The sequence below is a fragment of the Lampetra fluviatilis genome, chromosome 72 (assembly GCF_964198595.1).
Source record: "Lampetra fluviatilis chromosome 72, kcLamFluv1.1, whole genome shotgun sequence".
Classification (NCBI taxonomy): domain Eukaryota; kingdom Metazoa; phylum Chordata; class Hyperoartia; order Petromyzontiformes; family Petromyzontidae; genus Lampetra; species Lampetra fluviatilis.
The window spans coordinates 1527440-1552437 of record NC_136346.1 but is presented as its reverse complement, the minus strand read 5'-3'; the positions used below and the strand labels follow the sequence as shown (position 1 = coordinate 1552437).

Genomic DNA, 24998 nt, shown 5'->3' with positions numbered 1-24998 from the left:
AGACCAGGGCGGTCATGCACGGATGCCGTATTGTCTGTCCATCTGCTACAGCAGAACTGTAGGGAATTCCAAAAAGACCTACATCTTTGCTTTATTGACCTCTGGCTCCTACATTATTTAACATATTTTTTGACCATGTAGTTCAAGAAGTTTTCCATGGCTGTACCAGTAGGAATCTCCATCTGGTACAGATACAATGGAAGGTTGATCGATGCTTGGGTGCAGTCAAGGGATGGCTCCCTATTGATCAACCATTTTATGTATGCTGATGATCTGGAGATTGCTGCTCACTCAGAGAAGGAGTTGGAGACGCTGCTGCTGAATCTGGAGCGTGCCATCAAGAGGTGGGGCCTTACCATCAGCCCCACAAAAACTAAGCACCTGCCTGGGTATTTTGTATCATTGAGCACTCCATCCCCTCAACCCCTATTAGTGGGGGAGTTGTGGAGAGAGTAGAAAAGTTTCTGTATCAGGGTGGTGTGCTTATGACCAGCGCCGGTTTGACATCAGAAGTCTCACTCCGAATTCGTCGAGCGGCATTGTCTTTTCATCGGCTGCGTAACACGGTGTAGCTCCACGCAAAGCTTCAAGTCTTCTCGACCACGGTCAATCCCTCCCTTCTCTATGTTTGTGAAACGTGGACCCCCTTAATGGAACATATATGCCAGTTAGAGATATGCTGGCTGTCCTGCCTATGATCAGTCTTGGGTTTAACCAGGCTGCATTGTGTGAGGAGCTCACGAATCCTTGAAAGATCTGGGCACAGTCCCATTGGTGGAATGATGTGGCACGAGAGGATGTAGAGCTGATTGGACCTGCCAATGACTGTTACCTGCAGTATCAAGATCGGCCTCTGCGGAGGAGGCTCGTGAAGGATGATACTGGGCAGTTGGAGGTAGTGGCTCTCCATTAACAACGGAGGGCAGAGAAGCGACGCTCACAACAATGAACGCAGCGCCGGGTGGCTTAAACACAGCAAGTTGGCACACTAGAGGGCACAGGTGGTGCATCGGCCAGTCATCTGTCAACTCATGGCACCTGGGTCTGTCCCGTATCCTCCTGCCAGCGGGCATTCAAGACTTCACGTGGCCTTAACGTGCACATAGCCTGGCACAAGTGCTGTGGTTACGTCACCGCCACTTAGTGGCGAATAGGCGGTTGTTGTTGCTCATCGGATTACTACAGTATAAAAACCATTTTGATTCTGATCCTGGGTGATTTGACAGCAGGCTTCTTAGCCCCTTTTAGCATGCCCAGGATGTCTACAAGTTGCAGGGTGGGTGGTGTCTGGTTCGCGGCTGAATCTCGGAATGTGGGAGCGGCTCAACATTAATTTTATTGCAGTGAGGCATAGTAGTGGCAGCAGCGCCATTGTGTTTCATAAAGAGGTCGTTACTCACCACAGAGAACTGTAGCGGCATGACCATCGCCACTCTCTATGGTAGCTGGCGCCACAAACTCTACCGTGCCACAGACTGTACCGCACCAAAAACTGTACCGCTTCACAGACTGTACCGCGCCACAGACTGTACCGCGCCACAAACTGTACCGCTCAACAAACTGTACCGCTCGACAAACTGTACCGCGCCACAAACTGTACCGCTCCACAAACTGTACCACTCCACAAACTGTACCGCTCCACAAACTGTACCGCGCCACAAACTGTACCGCTCCACAAACTGTAGCGCTCCACAAACTGTACCGCTCCACAAACTGTACCGCGCCACAAACTGTACCGCTCCACAAACTGTACCGCTCCACAAACTGTACCGCTCCACAAACTGTACCGTACCACAAACTGTACCGCGCCACAAACCGTACCGTGCCACAAACTGTACCGCTCCACAAATTGTACCGTGCCACAAACTGTACCGCGCCACAAACTGTACCATGCCACAAACTGTACCGCGCCACAGATGCCACACTGCAGCACACACAACCATCCTGCGCCTTGTGGGGGTGAGCCTCGGTTCCGATGAATGTTATTTTGTTTTACCTTTTCTTCCATTTTGTTTTGATGACTTACACATACGTTATCGGAACGGGAAAGGGTTGAAAGACTGGAAGTTGTGATTCAAGAGGGGAAGGTTTGACTTTCAACGTCAACATTTTCAGGCAAGGTTTTTTGCGGAAATATTAAACGTAACGATGCTACTGCCGCTCCTGCTGCTGCCTGTATCTCTGATCGTCATTCTTCATGAGCAGCATCAGTTCCCCATGTTTGTTAAGTATGTTTGTGTTGTGCTCAAACGTACATGTATAATCATCGTCATCATGTATGTCCGTACGTGTGAACTTCTCTTTCATACCACCATGTGTAGCCATCCATGCTAATCAGAGGTGCCATGGGGGGGGGGCGGGGGTGGGGGTTAGGACTAAAGACAACACCAAGAAGCAGTTCTAAAGAAATGAGTTTGTGGCTTCCGAATATCGACGACCGCAGAAGAAGTGCATCGGAAAGCGCCGCGCGGTGCGGTGACCATCTTTGTTCGACGACAAACTCCTCCCCCCCCCCCCTGGGGGGGGGGGAGGAGTTTGTGCGCGCGATGACGACGGCGGTGATTTTTCCTCTCCTCGATGAGACCGGCGTCGTCATCTCCATGGTCATCTCCATCATCTCTCCTCCCCCCCTCCTACCCCCGTCGCAGCTCGAGGGACCTTCGACGTTCGCATCAAAGAGGAGGACGTCAAAGCGGAGCGAAAGGACGAAATTGTCGACGATCAAACCGGCTCCTACGACGACGGAGGAGGAAGAGCGGGGGGAGGTGAAAAGGGAGGAGGCGCGATCAAGAGCGAGGAACTGCACGTCGTCCCACGACGCCACGATCTTCGCATCGTAAAGGTGGACACGCACGCCGGCGCCGGATGGGAGGTGGTTCTCAGTCGTCGCATGGCGGCCATCGGCTCTGATAATGAAGGAGGAGCAGGAGGAGGTCCCAGCGTGAAGCCCGCAGAGCTGTGGGGCTCGCGGCGGTGGGCAGAACGACCGGCGGCTTCGGTGGATGTGGCGGAGATCGAGGTGGAGGTGGAGGAGGACGACAATGATGATAAAGGTGAGGTTGGGGGGAAGGGGAGGGAGGGGGGGGAGGGACACGGAGGAAGGACACGGAGGAGGGAGGGAGGGGCGGGAGGGAGGGAGGAAGGGACATGGAGAGGAAGGGAGGGAGGGAGCCACCAGCCCTGCTCTGTCTAGTGTCTATCCCTCTAGTCTCTGTGTAATGTAGGAACTTGGCGGGAGACGACCTTACGGGTAGCACACTCTTTATTTAACACCAACTTATATTACACGGGTGGCTAACTCCAGCCTTAACCCACAGGGTAACCCCGGCTACACCCACACGGGCTCTTACGCCCCGTAGCCTCTCGGAACACACCCAGCCGGGGTGTCCGTCTCGACTCTGCGTCCCACAGTCTCGGCCCACATGGACGTCAGACTACGGGTCCCACAGTCTCGCCTCCGAGCCACACAGGGCCCCGGTCCTGACAAGGACAGCGGGACTAGGGGTCTCAGGGCCTACCCCTTGAACTCCGTCTTCGGTCTTCGACTGGTTAACAACTCCCCGAGTGCTCCCGCGCGTCCCCCTTTATAGTCCTTCATGCGGACGTCGCTGAGAGCACCCACCCCAGTTGACCAATCACTGCGCGCTGCCCACGATCCTCTTTCCCACCTTGTGTCAGCGCGCACAACCACGCACCCCGCGCCGCCCCGTGATCTCTCTCTGCGGGCGCGCGTCAACACCACCACTACATCACCCCCTACCACATAGCTCGCAGTCGACCCAGCTGCTACAAAAAAACTTTTATTACCCCCCCCCCCCCCCGTGTGTGCCCCGTAACACAAGCAACAACAACAACAAGAACAATATGTACAACGCGGCGAGCGACAACAATAAAGTGTATGCAAAAAAATGACTCGTGCAGCGTCCCTTCATTTCCGAGCGCCCCTTGAACGGAACATTACACCGGGCAGAAGGGGGACGCGGTGGCGAGCTCGAGTTTTTATTTTTTTCTTCTCTTTCGTTTTTTTTTTCATGAAAAGTGTTGTGTCTTAGCACGAGTCCGTCTGGCCGGTCCGTCGTACGGCACCAGACGCGGTTGACCGACCGGTGGTGCCAGCAGTCCAGGAAGGCACGGGGCAGGCATGGGAGATCCGCGCGTGCCGCGGGGTTCCGGTTCCCGACGGTCAACAGCCGTCAGGTCCGAGACACCTGGGAGTGGGTCGGGTAGAGACACGTGAGGATCAGCCTGCGACACATCCCTCCCCGAGTCGACGGCCACATCACACGCTCGGTCGTTACGGCACAAAGGGAGGCCATGCGGTGCCGCGAAGGGTTTCAGCCGGAAGGGGTGTACGTACCAACGGCGTTTTTCCCATTTCATCTGGATACTCTGGGGTCGTGCAACACGCACGATTTCCACCGGTCCCCTCCATGGTCTCAACAATTTAGGGGACATAGCCAACGGTGCATGTGGACAGTGCAGCCAGGCCTTATCGCCTGGTTTCCAATCGTGCGTATGCACCCTACGTTCGTGCTATCTTTCGTTAGCAATCTGGCGAGACCTCGAATTCAACCTCGCAGCTTCTCGCGCTTCAGCCAGTTTGGCGATATTAAATTTGATGTGGTCGGCCAATTTAGATTTCGCACGTGGCTGGGAAATCCCCAGTTGGACATCCATGGCCGGATCGGCCTCCCGCCCATACATGAGAAAAAATGGGGAAAACCCCGTCGCCGCATGAGGGGCCATACGATAGGCCGCGAGTACCCCAGGTACCTGTAAGTCCCAATCAACCTGATCGTTGCAGACCTGTTGGCACAGCATAGAAGTAATCGTCCTGTTCAGACGTTCAACCATTCCATCAGTCTGCGGGTGGTACGGGGAGGTACGCACTTTCTTTGTACCCAACAGGTCGCACACCTCGCGCAACAAAACGCTCGAAAAATTCTTCCCTTGGTCCGTCAGCAAGCGTTCGGGGGCGCCTTTGTCCAAAACATAGCCCTGGACAAAGGCGTCCGCCACTGCCGCAGCCGACTGGTTGGCGAGTGGCCATGCCATGGGCCATCGGGTGAAGTATTCTACGCCAACCAGCAGGTACTTATTACACCTAGGTGTAGCGGGAAAGGGCCCCAAGATGTCGAGCGCAACCAGTTCGTTCGTGCGCGAAACCTGAATGGATTGTAGCGGTGGATTAGCCGCTATTGGTGGCGGTTTCCTTTGGGCGCACCCCACACATCCCTTAAGGATGTTTGCCACGTCCTTGCCCATACCCGGCCAATAATAGTCCCGTTGGATTAGGGCGAGCGTTTTGTGAAATCCCAAATGCATGAGTCGTTCGTGAGCAGCCAGAACGACCTTACCCCGCATAGCAAATGGCACAACGAGCGCATGACGCCGAGACATATTGTCCCACTTCATCAGGAGGCCCTGTCTGACCACCCAGGAACCGACCCGCGTCTCCCCCCCCCCCCCCCGGGAGCGTCAGCCTTCCGACGCAGCGTGAGTAGGGAGCTGTCGGCCATTTGGAGACGGCCCCACTCGATAAGAAGCAACGCTAGTAACGAGTCCCTCCCCGTGGGCGCGGCGGCCGCGTCGACCCCCGGAGCGTCAGTGGCGGCGAGCAAAACTTCCGCGGGGACGGCGACAGGAGGTTTACACCGCGCCGATCCCAGAAGACATGCACATTCCGAGCGAGGTGGCAATCGCGACAAGGCATCCGCATTCGAGTGCCGCAATCCCTTACGGTAAATCGTCGTGAATTGGTAGTCTTGGAGGACCTCCTGCCATCGGGACAATTGGCCGGAGGGTTGCGCCACCCGCATAGCGTATTGGAGAGCCGCGTGGTCCGTACGGACAGTAAAATGACGGCCGTAGAGATACGGTCTGAATTGCTGTATAAAAAAAACGATCGCTAGCAATTCACGACGTGTTACACAGTAGCGTTGTTCCGCAGGTGACAAAACTCTGCTACCGTAGGCGACCACCCGTTCGACCCCCCCGACCACCTGTGAGAGCACTCCCCCGATACCCGTGTTACTGGCATCCGTGTCAAGCAGGAACGGTTGCGTGAAATCGGGGTAACACAAGGGGGGAGCCCGCACCAAGGCGTCTCGGAGGGAGCAGAACGCAGCCTCCTCTTCCGGCCCCCAGTGAAACCTTACTCCTTTAGCCGTCAAAGCGTGTAGGGGCCTGGCTATGGTGGCAAAATGTTCGACAAAACGGCGGTAGTAGGAGGCGAATCCTATGAAGCTGCGGACTTCAGTGACTGAGGTTGGCGTTGGCCATGAGCTGACGCAGTGCGTCTTAGCAGGGTCCGTAGAGATCCCTGAATGGCCAACGTAATGCCCCAAGTACCTGACCGATTCCCGAAGCAGGTAACATTTTGCCGGTTTAAATTTTAATTTAGCGGAACGCATCCTGAGGAACACCGCTCTCAGTCGCTGGAGGTGCTCCTCGAAAGTCCGGCTGAAAACGATGATATCATCGAGGTAAATCAAACAGGTGTCCCATTGGAGTCCTGACAAAACCAATTCCATGAGCCTCTGGAACGTGGCGGGAGCGGAATGTAAGCCCATGGGCAATCGATTGAATTCAAATAGGCCTCCCGGTGTCCGGAAAGCGGTCTTTGGTTTCGATTCATCATCGAGGGGCAATTGCCAAAATCCCGAAAGCAGGTCAAGCGTCGAAAAAAACTGTGCTCCCGCCAAGGCATCCAGCGACTCATCCATCCTGGGGAGTGGATACGCGTCGGCCATTCAGATTTTGTTTAGGTGGCGGAAATCCACACAGAACCGCAAGGAGCCGTCCTGTTTTTTAACAAGGACGATGGGAGCACCCCACGGACTGGAAGAGGGCGAAATGATGTCGGCCGCCAACATGTCATTAACAGCCGACTGCACATGCTCCTTCTCGGCTGGGCTGAGCCGGAAGGGATTCTGCCGAATAGGGGCCGCGTCACCCGTCGCTATGTGGTGGCGCAACAGGTCCGTGCAGCCAATATCGTACTTGTGTCTGCTAAACACGTCAGCGAATTCGAGTAGCAAGCCCCTCAACGCTCCCAACTGCACACTAGACAAGTTACTAGACCCAGCACACAACGAGTCCAACCACTCCATCCCCTCCTCAAATGGAGGATGCGTATCGAGGCCAGAATCCGCGTGTGCAACGAGCTGTTCATCGACGGGTAGCGGCGCCGCGTGAGCCAGCACCGTGCCCTGTGTAATTACAGCTGGCCGCGACCCCGTATTCAGAACCATAACGAACGGCTCACTGTCCGCCCGCACCATGGTCTGAGCTACCGCTAAGTCGAGGCCCCCAACAGCTCTGTTTGACGGCCCAAACAGAACACCCTGTTCCCCCGCATCCACCCCGAGGGGTTTTCTCAATCGAAGGGGTACCAACATTTGCGATCCCGGGGGCACCCGTACAGTCGGAGTTGCCAGCGCCTGAACCGTCGCACAAACCGTGCGTATTTTTGTAGGACTCGTCAAAAATGCAACCCGCCGTCCCGATGGAAGCTCAATGCAGGCCTGATCGATGAGAATTTTAATGGGCATTTTAGCGAGAAAGTCCGTACCTAGTAAACAAGGAACTGCCAGAGATGATGATACAAAAATAGGACCCGCCAATTTGATATCGCCAATACAAATAGTCGCCCGAATCTGTCCGATGATTCCCAAAGATCCCCCGTCCGCTGCGTAAAATGGTACGTCCACCGGCAAAAGGGGTCGACATTGGACGGGAAGGATGTTATAAATAAGGTCCGAAATGATAGTGGCTGACGCACCCGTGTCCACCAGCACCCGGACCTCAACCGCGTCAATAAAACCCGTTACCACGGACGACCCGGCCGACGCAGCCACTATCCTGTGGGCCAATTCGGACCATTCGACTGCTTTCGGGCCGTGTACGAACTCCCCTCGCCGAACCGAATCCCCGGTACCCATACGCGGTCCCCCCACCGCGAAGCGGCGACCCGAGTGTGCCGTGTATGTGGACCGAGCGTGTGGGGTGCCGCGACTTGCCGGGGTTAGCTGGGACGACTTGGGGCCTTGGTCGTCGTCCGGACGTGGTCCCGTGGCGCGCTGACGCGGAGCCCGGCACCCGGACGCGACGTGACCCCGAAGGCCGCAGTTGTAACACATGACGAGGGACGTCGTGGGTTTCGGTTGCTCCAGCTTGCGGGATGAACGTGTGGGCGAACGACCTCCCGATCTCCACTCCCCCGGTCTCGACACGGTGAAGGTCTCCTCCCGAGCCGTAGCAGTCTGAGGCTCGGCGACCGTCGCGGCAGGTGCCGCGATCCCCGCCGACGCACAGACGACCGTCCGCTTGCGCTTGAGGACCTCGTGTGCGTGAATACTTGTAGCAATCCCCAAGGAGCAGATGTCCATTTCGTCCGCCGTATTGATGGGGACTCCCAGGTCGTGAGCCAACGCCAGCAGCTGCTCCGTCACCATGGCGTCCTTCCCCTCCTTGTCCATGCGGGAAAAGCGGCGTCCTCCAGGGCGAGCAGCGCCGTGCGATAGGCAAGCGTAGTTTCTCCCACCATCTTGCGCCATTCGTAGAACTGGTGGCGACAGGTGGAGGGCGGCCCGAACACCTTAGCCATTAGATGTAGCGCGGCCTGGAGCGTTGAGCGGGACGACCTTGGGGCGGATGTGAAGGCCGCAAGCGCGTCGTCGTCGAGCGTCGCTGGCAGCGCGCGTAGGGCAGTGGTGTCGGACCACCCCGACATTTCTTGATGTGCGAGGAACCTTCGTTGGAAGGCCCCCCAATCGCCCCCATCCGCCTTGAACGCCGTCAGCGCGGGCAGTCGTTGCTGGAAGACCTGGTCGTCGTCCTCCGAAGAATGCTTTTCCCGCGCACCGCTGTGGTTGATGAAAATGTCGGCTCCGTCGGCAGGCGCATGGTGGAGAGCTCTGGCGCGCGCCGATGACGCGGGCTGTGCAGAGTGGAGGTCTCCGACCACGTGGTGTCCACGCTTCCCGCCAACCGATGGTGGACCCTGCAGAAATGGCGCCAAATTCAAAACTTTCGGCGCGAAGCGCATTCTGGCGGGATCCCTCCGGCCGCGCTCCTTCCTCCAACCTCGTAGTCGTCCTCGCGCCCGCTGCAACGGTGATTTCTGCCAAAATCGAAGCAGCGGCGAGCAGCAACTCCGCCAGGCGGGAGTGTGCATCCTGAAGGCTGGTGTCGGAGGCGAGCGGAGCGTCGGCCATAGCCGCGAAGTGCTGCATTGGCGGCAACTCCTCGTCCTCGCCTTCCGAGGTTTGTGGCTCCGGTACGCCGTCGTCTTCCCGATCACGCTCGTGGGTACGGGTAGTCTTCCTAGTATCCATCCTTTTGAAGACAGGTTTACTTCTGACGCCAGTTGTAATGTAGGAACTTGGCGGGAGACGACCTTACGGGTAGCACACTCTTTATTTAACAGCAACTTATATTACACGGGTAGCTAACTCCAGCCTTAACCCACAGGGTAACCCCGGCTACACCCACACGGGCTCTTACGCCCCGTAGCCTCTCGGAACACACCCAGCCGGGGTGTCCGTCTCGACTCTGGGTCCCACAGTCTCGGCCCACATGGACGTCAGACTACGGGTCCCACAGTCTCGCCTCCGAGCCACACAGGGCCCCGGTCCTGACAAGGACAGCAGGACTAGGGGTCTCAGGGCCTACCCCTTGAACTCCGTCTTCGGTCTTCGACTGGTTAACAATTCCCCGAGTGCTCCCGCGCGTCCCCCTTTATAGTCCTTCATGCGGACGTCGCTGAGAGCACCCACCCCAGTTGACCAATCACTGCGCGCTGCCCACGATCTTCTTTCCCACCTTGTGTCAGCGCGCACAACCACGCACCCCGCGCCGCCCCGTGATCTCTCACTGCGGGCGCGCGTCAACACCACCACTACATCTGTATTGTCTCCACAGTCTGCCTGTCGACACTGCGTTTTGATGTGTGTGAGTATTCGGATCACGCATTGAGATCCTGGATGCGTCGATGTGAATTATGCAGTTGGGCGCCACAGTGGCCAGGATATGTTAACTACCTCGCCTGGTATACAGGAGGTTGTGGGTTTGACCCTGATGCCTGCTGTATATTTGGATGTCTGTATGCCCGTGTCTGTCTCCCCGTGGTGACGTTGATTTTTCTCTGGGTTCCGCCAGTTTTTTCCCTCTACATTTAGAAACATTTTGAGTATTTGGCTCCTGCTATGAATTTCCACGTGACCAAGGCACTTCGATTAGCTATCATTTGTGATGACCAGGTCACTTCTGGAAAAAAGAGTTGCACAATTAAGTTTGGGGCATTCCTTAGTAATAATTAGTTTAGTTTTAGTATGGGTCTCGATGAGTGAATCTGTATGGGTCTCTATGGTTCTGCACGAGTTTCTGGATCTCTGGGGGTCTCTAGGGCTCTGAGTATGGGTCTCTATGGGTCTGGGTGGGTCTCCTGAGTCTGTAGAAACACACGTTCAGAATATTTGGCTGCTACAAATTCCCACGTGATGATGATGATGATGTCAGCCACTTCGTTGAGCTGTTGCTTCTGAAAAAAGAGCTGATCAATGGGGCCTTTACCTGGTCATATATAACAAAAAATTGTCGAGTTTTACTTACAGTCCATACCGTAAGACCCAACCAATGTCGGCATCCCCCTCCCCCCCCCCCAACCTCTGTCTCTTGCAGGGATAGCTGTGAGAAGACGCCCCGGCGCATTTAGCAGGGGGGAGAATCTCAGTGCTGCGCTCGGCTTCCGGCCTCCCGGCTTCCACAGTCTGCGTCGCGACCTCCGCCCGTTGCGAACGGAGCAGCGCCCGCTCGGCGGCGACGACGACGACGAACCTCCACGGACCGTCATCGCGAACGAAGGGCCGTTGGGGCCGGAAGCTCCGACGGCCGCACCGATGACCGCCCGCCCGCGGTCCTTCCGGTGCCGTGACTGCGGAGAGGATGCGGCAGGCGGCGCCTCGCGCCCGGACGATCGCCGGGAGGCTCACGTCAAGAAGCCCGGCCACAGCCACCACTGGCGCAGGTGCCCGGCGTGCGAGAGGGCATCTGGTGCGGGGCCTTCGCACGTTTGCCCTGCGTGCGGCAAGAGCTTCGTCCGCGCAGCGCACCTCAAGATTCACGTGATGACGCACACGGGCGAGAAGCCCCACGTGTGCCCCATATGCGGCAAGGCCTTCACCCAGACGCCCCACCTCAAGATCCACATGATGACTCACACAGGCGAGAAGCCCAATGGCTGCCGCCTGTGCGGCAAGGGGTTCATCTGTCCCTCGAAGCTCAGGATCCACATGCGCACTCACACGGGCGAGCGGCCCCACGTGTGCCCCGTGTGCAGCAACGGCTTCACTCAGTCGTCCGTCCTTAAGAGTCACATGCTCACGCACACGGGCGAGCGGCCCCACCGCTGCGCCGTGTGCGGCCACGGCTTCACGCAGTCCTCCTACCTCAAGAGCCACATGCGCACGCACACGGGCGACAAGCCCCACCCGTGCGCCGTCTGCGGCAAGCGCTTCATCTGCCCGTCCAAGGTGAGGGTGCACATGCGCACGCACACGGGCGAGAGGCCCCACCGCTGCCCCGTGTGCGGCAACAGCTTCACGCAGTCGTCCATCCTCAAGAGCCACATGCTCACACACACGGGCGAGCGGCCCCACCGCTGCCCCGTGTGCGCCAAGTGCTACGCCGACCCCTCGTACCTCAAGAGCCACGTGCTCATCCACAGTGGTGAGAGGCCGCACGCCTGCGCCGTCTGTGGCAAAAGCTTCACCCACTCAAAGGTGCTCAGGCGGCACATGGCGACCCACTCCAGTGGCAGGGGGCGGCAGGGGAAGAAGAAGAGGGTGGGGGGAGGCTACGTGGCTGTCGACTGAAGTTGGGTGGAGGGGAAAATGTCACGCTTTTTCTTTCATACGTACGCGTGCGTGCATGTGCACCATAACGTATGTAGCCAGCCGTACTAATTGGAGGTGGTGGAAGAACATAAAACTAAACGCAACGACAACAAACGAGCAGTTCGAAAGAAATTAGTTCTCAATGTAGTATAGTAGTGTATTGTGGTGGAGAGGTCTGCTTGTTTCAATGATCCCAAGAGCAGAGCCGTCAGGAGCCTCGTGCTCCTGGTAGCCTCGTGCACCTGGTAGCGTCATCCATGGCGGCAAGGTCAAACGACGGCTGCAGTGGGAAAAATGGCAAAGCGGCTCCAGTTGTCACCACTGGATCCAGCCACTAACCTGTCAAGATTGTTTGGATCCCCCCCCCCCCACCCCATGCGCACCGGGGTCCCCACGTAAATCCACGCGCAGGTTCTCATCAGGTTCGTGAAAAGTCCTGCGGCGATGGACGATTGCCGAAAGTAGGGCCGGGGCCGTGAACCTGGAAGCCCTCGGTCAAGACTCTACATGCATGCGGTGGATGTGATATGGTCGTTGGAAACCCTCCACTGGGATAGGGGTGTCCTTTGGCAGTAACATCGGCGGGTGAGCAATACTCTTTAGGATGCCCTCTGGTCACTCTCACATGGGGGAAGGAGCTAGAAAAGGTGACCTTGACATAGGCTACTCCACATTTCCTGGCTGGGAAACCGCACCCAGGGTGATCACCGTATAGTTTTTGCAGAACAAAAACTAAACGGGCATTAAGCAAACGAAAAGAAAGATACATTTTGCACACCTGGTAAGTAAGAACACTCACAGACAACATCAAGAGTGATTGCCCTGAATGAGGAATGGCCATTGTGTCCAGAGAGTTAGCGAAGCACAACATTGACATCGCTGCTCTCATTGACGCACGATTTCCTGGAGAGGGGCAACTGAGGGGAGGGAAAGGAGGGTATTAAACCTTCTCCTGGAAGGGGAAGATGGATATTGAACCTCAGATCCACGGGGTTGGCTGCACAGTCAAAAATAAGATTGCCAATGCACTCCTGGAACTGCCCACACAAGGGTGTCAATGAAAGGCTGATGACCCTCCGCCTCCACAACCGTCATCAGTGCCTATGCTCCAACCCTCAACACTGATGACAGCATCAAGGAGTAGTTCTACTCCGATCTCGATGACACCCTCACCACCATCCCGAGGAGCGACGAGGTCATACTCCTGGGTGACTTCAATACCCAGGTTGGATGTGACCACAGCATCTAGAGCAGAACCATTGGCATGGACGGGGTGGAAAAGTCAACGCCAACGACATCCTCTGCCTAACCAAGTGTACCCAACACGGCCGGATCAAAAGAAACAAAGTCTTTCGCCAGAAAGACCAACAAAAGACTACATGGAAACACCCCAGGTTGCAGCAATGGCACTTCCTGGACTATGTCATCGTCCATGCTAGTGATCGGAGAGAGATTCTCGGTGGCTCACTCTGCGCAAGACATCCAGATGACCCTCGATATATTCAACTCTGCATATAGGAGACTTTGTTTAACCCTGAACATTACCAAATCCAAGGTCCTCCACCAACCGCCATCCAACCAGCCAAACACCCCACCGACTATGTCAATGGAGAGGCCCCTGAATACGTGGAGTGTTTTTCCCTTACCTCATCTCTCCCAAACGGCCATCGTCAACGAGGAGATCCAACACAGAGTCTGGTGCGCCAGCGTCGCCTTCAATGACAAAGATCTCTGCAGGACAACAAAGCTCCTAGTTTACCGGTGCGCTGTTGTCATCCCAATACTGCTCGACTGCAGCGAAATGTGGACAGCCAACCGGCACCACATCACTACGCTCGAGCGGCTTTCATCGGCGCTGGCTCCATCAAATCCAGGGGATCGAGTGGAAAGATCACTGCACCGATGCGAGTGTCCTCCTCCAAGCTGACACCACCAGCAGTGAAGCGACACTTCTAAAAAACCAACTCCGATGGACTGGCCACTGCATCCGCATGCGTGAGAACCGCCTTCCTCGCCAGATCCTTTTCTCCCAACTCTCAAATGATCAACGGAGGAGGGGACGACAAAGGAAGCGGTTCAAGGATACCCTCCCTGAAGCACGGAAAAATCAGCCTTCAAGACTAGGAGGAACAGGCTGCCGACCGCCTAGTGTGGCGCCGCTGCATCCACCAGGCCGCGGCCCGAATCCGAGACCCAAGGTCTCGATGCCGAAGTGGATCGCTGCCAAAAAATAAAGGAAAAGGAAACCAACCCACACTGCGGATTCCACTTCATTCCGGGACTGTGTGGTGCCCTGAATGGCCAAAGATCTGCGGTTCCAGAATTGGACTCCTCTGCCACCTCAAGAGCCAACACTAAACCTGATGGACGTCATATTCAAACCCTGAGGGACTGCCGATGACGAGGACAACGTATAGTAGTGTAGTGGAAAGTAGTATGTAATCGTGTAGTCTGTAGTGTATAGTGTAGTGTATAGTAGTTTGTATGTGTGTAAGTTTAACTTCTTTTGCACCGCCTTACGTAGCCAACCGTGCTAATTGGAAGTGCCGGGGGGGCAGGGGGGGGCAGACGAAGGACAAGAAACTAAACAAGCAGTTTTTTTTTATAGTTTGTCAATCTGGATGATGTAAAAGTGCGTAGCTCCTAAAGGATTCCTAATTTCGGAAGGAAGAGCCTTCCAGACAGCCGCAGAAGAGCGTTCTAGACGTCCGCAGAGCAACGACTACAGTTTCACATTCATGTGGTCAAGCCCAGACAACCGCGTCAGCAAGCGGAGTAGTGTATCATCATCGCTGTGATGTCTCCCTCGTATTTGTGGATGGGGCCATTGCGTCGTTATACGTTGTATACGGCCTCTGTTCTGGGTGACCACAGTCGCACCACTACTACTAGAGAGTTTATAATTTTCCATTTGTGCATCAGGTATCTGCATCTACTGCCATGTTTTGTATGGATGCGGTTTAGGCGGTGGACCATGAGCGGCTTCGTGGAAGATCAAAACCCCAGGTGGGGATCTTCTGCTTTGGGTACTTCACACCAACGTGGCATTTGATTGTTTGTGAGTTAACTTTCAAACTGGTGGTGAGTGCAGCGGTGACAAAGGCAAGCGATTTCATTATTTGTCCTGCTGCATTTGAACGGCGATGCAGTCTCCCACAAGAGAGAGAAAGAGATCAGCCACAAAGGACATCTGAGAGCATCCGCCCATTCGCCCATGCAAGAAGAGTTAGCTGCTGCCCAAGGTTCTTATTGGATACTGGCCCGTCACATAATTTAACACGGGCGATTCGCACACAATGGTACCGTAATTTCGCCGATTGTAAAACCGCTGCTGTCGATGTATTCAAATTCATTAAACTGGTGTTATTTGCCGCAGAACCAGCAGGTCACCAGCTGTTGACTCGTGGCCCAACTCAAACCGACCACTACAGCCTGCCTAAGATGACGTACCATTCAATGAGGTCACACGTCACACGCGTGAGGTTCTTGCCACAAATTAACCACGACAGCTCGCTGATCTTTTTGTGCAGCATAAACCATCATCGCGCGAAACCTGCGGCCACAAGAGTTAGCTGCTGCCCAAGGTCCTTATTGGATACTGGCCTGCCTATATCATTTAAAACGACTGCCTCATACAAAGCTACCTCCTGATGCAGCTAATCTGGCTGTGACGGTCCCACCTGATGACGGAGACTTGTGTTGCCTCCGAAACGTCGTGATTTTTGTTTTTATTTTATTTTCATAAATTTTGATGTTTTACCTACGTGACTTTACCGAAAAAACCTAAGAATATAAAGCTACCTCCGATTAACACCCCCAGCACCATCGATTGAGCACGGTCGGCTACGTACGGGTGTGAAAGAAGTTCAATGTGCGTACGTATTTTGCGCAGATTGTAAAACGCTCCCCGTGGATTTTATATATTCGGTGTAGGTAACCGGGCGGTGGTGGCTATGCACCTGGCCTCGTAATCCAGTGCTGTGAAGGTTGGAGGCTCGCACAGATATACTAATAATAAGACAGTAGACTCTCGATTATGCACGCTAATGATGGGGAGGACGGCTGCGGATAATACAAAATCATGAATAATACAAAAATATAACTAATTTTTAAAATAAAGCACAAACTCGATTGTTACTCTTTCGATGTAGAATGAATACTAACGGTCGACCGATCGATGATGCGCGTGCTCAGTGATCATAACACTTTTCTCTTCTCGTCCAGCAGAAGACTCGGCCCACTAAGTGGATGACAGCAGAGCCACAGCCAATCAACATCAATCAAACTTAGCCCACTGTTATAAAGATGTTGCAACTACTGTACTGTAGGTGCGATCACGTGGATATCAAATTAAGTGGCACAACATATTTGTTCAGTTTAAGCACCGTGACTTGGAAATAAATATTTCCAAGAATAACAATGCATAGCTGTTTTTAGATTACTAATGTGAGCGTAAGGGAAAATACATGAGTTTTTAATGTTTGTCAAAATCTCAGGTGCGCGGTTAATCCGCCATGGGTTTTGACTTAATGTTACCAATTGTTGGCGTAACTGTAAGGCGTTTACGTTATATGTGCACGCGGTGGTGCCAATTTCGGCCAATCGGAGCTAGTATTTGAATTGTAGATGTTTTGGATTAACTCTCCAACACACCGGTGTGCTTAATTTGTAACTAAATTGGTAGGTTTTGTTGACGTGACAAACCTTACTAATTGGCCAAGACGGGTGGTGGCGAGTTTAACGACACATTTATATTTACGTGATCTAGCCCAAAAACCTCTTGTAAATAGCACCCAAACAACAACAAGACAAAAGAAATGAGTCCACGAGGTCTACTGCACAACCCAGAGCACACTGCCCCAACTTGTCAACCAAAGCCGGGCAACCTTCGCCAGGAGGGGCAGCGGTGGAGTGGCGAAAAAGTGAATCGCTCATTGTGAAACTCCCCTTCCGCCGGTGGTGGGTGTGGAGGAGCCACGTTCTTAATGGAAAATCCACGGGTTTATTCATTTACATCAAAGTGCACGGCGGATAATCGGGAGTCTACTGTACTGTAATTTTATGTGCAGGGTGCTTCAAAAACTTGTTAACTTACATGGGACGATCGTTTTTGATGGAAAAATAACGGATAAGATACACTAACATGATAAATGTATGTTTATAGCTTCAAAAAGTCAACGAGGCTCCACTTGTTCGACATCACTGTTAACACATGAACTGGAATCTTCTCCAGGTGGTCTCCAGAGCCCGGAGGCACATTTCTCGTGGTAGTGTTGCAAATTCTCAAGTTAACATTTTTTGAAGCACCCTATATATATAAAATCACGTCATTCTTGCTTGATAGCATCCCATAACGCTGTGCATCAATCGTGTATGAAATCCACGCCGGTCGCACCCGTTAAAAAAAAAAAGCTGGTGAGCCCAACCTTGAGGGAGTGGCTCACGCCTAAGCACATTCTGCTATGAGTCTTTGGGTGCTTGCGGATCGCGGTCGTGTGCAGCGTTGAAACACCTCCATCACGCTGCTCAAGGGCCCGGCAACCCGGAACTCTCCAATTGCTACAAGAAACAAAGCACCAAATTGCCTTGCAGGGACCGAGTCCTTGAGCTGCAGTGAAACCCAATGATCACGCCAGCTGGATGTACTCGTGACTCGTATGGCCGTTGTTCACAATTGCACCCGAGAAGAAGAGAAAAAATAATCACCCATCCCTCTATTTAAGACCGAAACAGGAGGAGGATTTCTCCACAACTCTGTGGCTGTCACCTGATGATGCTTGTTGCTGTTGTAATTACTGGCAAAATGTCACAGCTACTCGAATTGTAAATGTAGTGGGTTATACTGGTAGAAACGAAGCGAACCAGCCTACAATAGATTATATCGTCCGTCCATCCGTCCGTCCGATGTCCGATTAGGTGTAGCAACATCGCCCCCTACTGCAAACACTTGGCATGACCCTACAAATACCTTTAGACTCAGTGAGGCTTTCCTGGCTAAACAAGTGTAACATTCCCTTATAATTCCCTGAGATAGCTTTTAATTAAAACATTTAAATTAATGAGGCTTTCCTGGCTAAACAAGTGTAACATTCCCTTATAATTCCCTGAGATAGCTTTTAATAAAAACATTTCAATTAAAAATTAACTCACAGCGGCCTAAAGCCTACAGCTAGGCCTAAAGCCTAGAACTAGGCCTCAAACTCTCCCTTCGTATCGTACCCCCGCGTGTGTGAAAGGGAGTTAATGTTTAACAATGTTACATTCCCTGATGTTTTTAAATAGAAACATTTAAATTTAAAGCTTTTACATAAATAATTAAAACATTTAAATTAAAAATTAACTCACAGCGGCCTAAAGCCTACAGCTAGGCCTAAAGCCTAGAACTAGGCCTCAAACTCTCCCTTCGTATCGTCCGATTAGGTGTAGCAACATCGCCCCCTACTGCAAACACTTGGCAGGACCCTACAAAAACCTTTAGACTCAGTGGGGCTTTCCTGGCTAAACAAGTGTAATAATACATTATGTTTATATTCTTTGGTTATTCGTTCCTACCAGCCCACCCCGCAGGGTCCTGTTAGTGCTGTACTAGTATTTAATTGGCACGATTTTTTACGTGACAAACCCCTTACTGATTGGCTGTGTTGGGTGATGGTTGCGGGTATAATGACATACTTATATTCACGCGATATAACCCCAAAAAAAACTTGATGGATAATAAACGTAATGTTAAACAAAGCCAAGTCGAGGTCTTAACCCGCTCACAAATGGGTCGTCGCTGATTGATCTAGGACTCGAGGGCATGGTCTCAGCCCTCCACTTTACGAGCAGCTCTGATTGGCCGAAATTGACGCCACCGCATGTGCATGACGCCAACGTATACCTCTTCGTCAATAATTTGGCCACAAATGCTGTCATTTGTGATGGCCAGGTCGCTTCTGAAAATAAGTAATATTTAAAAATACTTTTTTTTAAACATGCTTTAATGAAATGTACCGTACTTGTAATGGCAAAACTCCACGACTCCAGGAAGTGGCCCCGAAGTTTACCATAATGTAAGGGACCGTGGTGATTCACAGCCAACGTCAGTTGAGCGTGGACAATTAGACCCAAGCCGAAACATAACATATAAAAAAGATGGTTTAAATGTTATATATTTTTATGACAGAATATAGTATTGTCATAAGTATACCAAGTTTGCAGTCGATACCACATTGGGAAGTGGGTTAAAATTGAGTTACAATATTTGAGGATACGACAACAACAGACAGTGAGTTAAATAAAATCGTGCATAAAAAAGAACTACGCAGCTCAGTGAGGCCCTTACCTGGTAAAATAAAAACAAATGTTTAGTTTCTAAAATTGTTTAACAGATTAGTTTAACTTCGAATCGAATTCACTTAAACTTGAAAAAAGAAGTTAACAAAAATCACTGAGGTCTGCACAAGAGAGAGCTGATCATGATTGGCAAAGCAAAAAAACGTATAATGTTAAACAAAGTCAAGTCGAGGTCGAAATCAGCTCACAATAGGGGACGTCACTGGTTGGTCGAGGTTGCACGCGGCTCAGCCCCCCCCTACTTTCCGAGCAGCTCTGATTGGCCGAAACTGCGTGCCACCGCGTGCGCATGACGTCAACGCGTACCGTCACATCAACAAGGCAGCTCACTACGGGAGGCATAACGGTGACCCCCGCAAAAAAAGTTATTTATTTAGCCAATGCTATTTCACGTGTCTTCCCACAGTCAATGACACCAGATACATTCACTAAATTTAGATAAATAAAACAACTTTATCTGAGTAGACGTCAGCCACCCCCACATAGCCACGCCCACAGTCAATGACGTCAGATACCTTCACTAAATTTAGATAAATAAATCAACGTTCTCAGAGTAGACGTTAGTCACCCCCACATAGCCACGAAGCCACTTTGGAGCCACCTCCAGCACGTGCGGGGCCACCAGTCCTGCACTCCCACACGGTCTTACCGCGTGTTCTTGTACAGGGAAATTAACTTTTCAGGACCATACGGCGTTACAGCCGTTTGTGATGGGACTTTGTAGGATGAACTTTGAGATTTATAAGGTCACGGGGTGATCAAAATGGTCTGAATTGGTCTGTAATAAGGTAGGGGACTGATTATGGGTTAACAGGTATGCTCCACTACTACACACTGCACTACTATAAACTATTACATACTACACTACTATAAACTACTACATACTACTATACACTAGGCACTACTATACAGCTCTAACGTCCCATAGTGTCTTCTGGCTTCCCGTGGCAGTCACGATGCCCCAATCGATGCTCGGAAGCAGCGACGCACTCCCTGATCACACTGTAAGGGGCTGTCCATAAATGATGTCACGCACCTAGGGGGTGCGGGGGGGGCTCAGACATTTGTGACGATGTGTGATGACGGGGGGGGAGGGGGTTGAGAAATGTGACGTCACATCAAAATGCGCAACTTTAAATAAATATAGACAACACGTTCTACTTAATTCTCCTACAACATCAGAGTGAGTTTAACACGTAGGCTTTCGCGACCAATATTGTTCATAATCAACGATTTTTGGGTTTAGATCGCGTTATTTATAAATGTGTCGTAACCCTCCACCACCCGACACGGCCAATCAGTAAAAAAAGTGTCACGTTGACAAAAGACAAATAGTTCACTGCTTTAGCCCACCGGTGTGTTGAAGCGTGGAACCACAACATTTACAATTTGAGTACGACGTTTCGCTGGTAATTGCATCCAGCATCATCGGGCAATTCGCCAGAATGGTGAGGCTCTGCTGTGTCTCCCGTTCTTATATAGAGCAGCAGCAGGGTGACGTCATCATTAACTCATTAACTCATCAGGTGCAAAGATTTGAGGGGGGGGTTATTGTAATTATATACTTGATTAGTAATAAGGCTATTGTTACGATGCGAGTTGTAGATTAGTAATCATTTGGAATGTGTTCTATTGTGATTATGCTACATTAATAATCAGTTAGTGCTTGTCTCCCTTATAAGGAATTGTAATGCATCTTATTTAATAATACGCTTCCAGGCCGCACTAAGCCTGTAGCTGTCTGAGCGATTAAAGTTATTTCTGTTTCTCTCAATCTCAATGGATTCTCTAATTAGTCTTTGCCAGTAGTAACTAGTTTTACACAACACTTCAACGTTGTCAAAATCAATTGAGTGTCCCTGTTGGCAAGCATGTTCTGCCACTGCCGACAGTTGTGTTTGCGATAGTTTAATATTTCTCTGGTGTTCTTTTAGTCTTACACTAACGTTACGCCCTGTCTGTCCAATATAGCATCTGCCACATACACAATTAATCCGATATACACCTTCTGTTGATAATTTAGGCAATTCGTCTTTAGTGCACGTTACTAGTTGTTGAATTTTGTGTACTGTACCAAATCTTACTGTAATGTTTTGCTTTTGCAAAACACGGGCTAATTTGTCAGTTACTCCTGAGATAAATGGTATTTTTATTGTTTTAATAATCTGATCGCTTTCAGCAGTGTTGCTTTGCGATCGTGATTTGGCATTTAGTGCTCTGTTAATTTGAGCATTATTGTAGCCATTCTGTCTTAGTGCTTCTTTAACATGTTTAATCTCTCTCACTAGACTTTCATCATCTGACACTGTTTTAGCCCGATGTATGAGCGTCTTGATTAGAGAGGATTTCTGAGCTGGGTGATGATGCGATTTCGCATTCAGATAGGCATCAGTGTGCGTTTGCTTTCTGTAAACGCTGTGTGTTATTTTACCATTTAGGCCATGCCCAAGTAAAATATCCAGGAACGGGAGTGTGTTATTCACCTCCATTTCCATGGTGAACTGAATGGCCGGGTTTTGTGCATTGAGATGATTTAGAAAATCGTTAAGTGTATCTTTACCATGTGGCCAGACAACCAAAGTGTCATCCACATATCTAAACCAAAAGGATGGTTTTAATGTGCTCGAGGCAAGTGCTCTGGTTTCAAAGTTTTCCATGTACAAATTTGCTATAGCAGGAGATAAAGGAGAGCCCATTGCTGCTCCCTCCCTTTGTTTAAAGAATTCACCTCTCCATAAGAAGTAAGTGTTATTTAAACAATGGTCAGCGAGTTTCGGAATATCTTTTGGTAAATCTGTATTCTTTACCAGTGTATCAAGTAATTTAAGCGACTCGCTCACTGGAACCTTAGTGAATAGCGAAATCACATCAAAACTCACCAAAATATCATTAGGGTTAAGTTTAATATCTTTGATCATATTCACAAGATGTTCTGAATTTCTTATGAATGATGATGTCCTACCGATGTAGGGCTGTATTTGTTTAGTTACATATTTTGCTAATTTATATGTGGCAGAGCCAATTGTACTGACTATGGGTCGTAAAGGGATGCCGATTTTATGGATCTTTGGTAGCCCATACAGTCTAGGTGGTTTTGAAGCCCTTGGCTTAATTAGGAATTGCTCATTTTTTGGGATTAATGAATTTGCAATGATTGCAGTAGTCTTACGTTCCAGAGTATTTGTTGGATCTCGTTTAATTTTAATGTAGGTACTTTCCTCTAATAAATCTTTAATTTTATTATCATAATCGGCTCGTGACATCACTACAGTAGTGCGGCCCTTATCAGCTGCTAGGATTTGAATATCTTTATTTAAACGAAGCTCTCTTAAGGCTTTTGCCTCGTTCGAGCTAATAATAGTAAAATACCGAAAGTAAATATTAGCTCGAACGAGGCAAAAGCCTTAAGAGAGCTTCGTTTAAATAAAGATATTCAAATCCTAGCAGCTGATAAGGGCCGCACAACTGTAGTGATGTCACGAGCCGATTATGATAATAAAATTAAAGATTTATTAGAGGAAAGTACCTACATTAAAATTAAACGAGATCCAACAAATACTCTGGAACGTAAGACTACTGCAATCATTGCAAATTCATTAATCCCAAAAAATGAGCAATTCCTAATTAAGCCAAGGGCTTCAAAACCACCTAGACTGTATGGGCTACCAAAGATCCATAAAATCGGCATCCCTTTACGACCCATAGTCAGTACAATTGGCTCTGCCACATATAAATTAGCAAAATATGTAACTAAACAAATACAGCCCTACATCGGTAGGACATCATCATTCATAAGAAATTCAGAACATCTTGTGAATATGATCAAAGATATTAAACTTAACCCTAATGATATTTTGGTGAGTTTTGATGTGATTTCGCTATTCACTAAGGTTCCAGTGAGCGAGTCGCTTAAATTACTTGATACACTGGTAAAGAATACAGATTTACCAAAAGATATTCCGAAACTCGCTGACCATTGTTTAAATAACACTTCTTATGGAGAGGTGAATTCTTTAAACAAAGGGAGGGAGCAGCAATGGGCTCTCCTTTATCTCCTGCTATAGCAAATTTGTACATGGAAAACTTTGAAACCAGAGCACTTGCCTCGAGCACATTAAAACCATCCTTTTGGTTTAGATATGTGGATGACACTTTGGTTGTCTGGCCACATGGTAAAGATACACTTAACGATTTTCTAAATCATCTCAATGCACAAAACCCGGCCATTCAGTTCACCATGGAAATGGAGGTGAATAACACACTCCCGTTCCTGGATATTTTACTTGGGCATGGCCTAAATGGTAAAATAACACAGCGTTTACAGAAAGCAAACGCACACTGATGCCTATCTGAATGCGAAATCGCATCATCACCCAGCTCAGAAATCCTCTCTAATCAAGACGCTCATACATCGGGCTAAAACAGTGTCAGATGATGAAAGTCTAGTGAGAGAGATTAAACATGTTAAAGAAGCACTAAGACAGAATGGCTACAATAATGCTCAAATTAACAGAGCACTAAACGCCAAATCACGATCGCAAAGCAACACTGCTGAAAGCGATCAGATTATTAAAACAATAAAAATACCATTTATCTCAGGAGTAACTGACAAATTAGCCCGTGTTTTGCAAAAGCAAAACATTACAGTAAGATTTGGTACAGTACACAAAATTCAACAACTAGTAACGTGCACTAAAGACGAATTGCCTAAATTATCAACAGAAGGTGTATATCGGATTAATTGTGTATGTGGCAGATGCTATATTGGACAGACAGGGCGTAACGTTAGTGTAAGACTAAAAGAACACCAGAGAAATATTAAACTATCGCAAACACAACTGTCGGCAGTGGCAGAACATGCTTGCCAACAGGGACACTCAATTGATTTTGACAACGTTGAAGTGTTGTGTAAAACTAGTTACTACTGGCAAAGACTAATTAGAGAATCCATTGAGATTGAGAGAAACAGAAATAACTTTAATCGCTCAGACAGCTACAGGCTTAGTGCGGCCTGGAAGCGTATTATTAAATAAGATGCATTACAATTCCTTATAAGGGAGACAAGCACTAACTGATTATTAATGTAGCATAATCACAATAGAACACATTCCAAATGATTACTAATCTACAACTCGCATCGTAACAATAGCCTTATTACTAATCAAGTATATAATTACAATAACCCCCCCCTCAAATCTTTGCACCTGATGAGTTAATGAGTTAATGATGACGTCACCCTGCTGCTGCTCTATATAAGAACGGGAGACACAGCAGAGCCTCACCATTCTGGCGAATTGCCCGATGATGCTGGATGCAATTACCAGCGAAACGTCGTACTCAAATTGTAAATGTTGTGGTTCCACGCTTCAACACACCGGTGGGCTAAAGCAGTGAACTATTTGTCTTTTGTCAACGTGACACTTTTTTTTTTACTGATTGGCCGTGTCGGGTGGTGGAGGGTTACGACACATTTATAAATAACGCGATCTAAACCCAAAAATCGTTGATTATGAACAACATCAGAGTGCAGCGCCACATTAAATACGCACTACAATGACAATAGTTTAAAGCAATTTGAAGCATGTTTTTTTTTTTGGGGGGGGGGGGCAGAGCTTTGTGACGTCATATTTGAGGGGGGGGGTCTGACTTTTTGTGACGGTGGGGGGGGTCAAATATCGTCCAAAATCGCGTGACGTCATTATGGACAGCCCCTAAGCGGTTTAATACTGCACCACCCATTGGCGCCTTGAGGGGTCCAGGCCAGAC

At 50.3% G+C, this 24998-nt stretch overlaps 1 protein-coding gene across 5 annotated transcripts in view; it reads left to right on the top strand.

Moving 5' to 3' along the window:
• The window catches only part of LOC144953114 (uncharacterized), a 34496-nt gene extending 14228 nt beyond the window's left edge, over positions 1-20268 (top strand). For 4 of the 5 annotated variants that reach the window (XM_078883654.1, XM_078883656.1, XM_078883653.1 and 1 more), the window contains 2 exons: positions 2649-3053; positions 10684-20268. In XM_078883654.1, coding sequence (XP_078739780.1) covers positions 2649-3053; positions 10684-11876 — 1598 coding nt within the window. In that variant the 3' untranslated portion in view covers positions 11877-20268. The remainder of the gene's footprint in view (positions 1-2648; positions 3054-10683) is intronic. The other variant, XR_013640759.1, reaches the window with a different exon arrangement.
• Positions 20269-24998: the final 4730 nt, after the last annotated feature.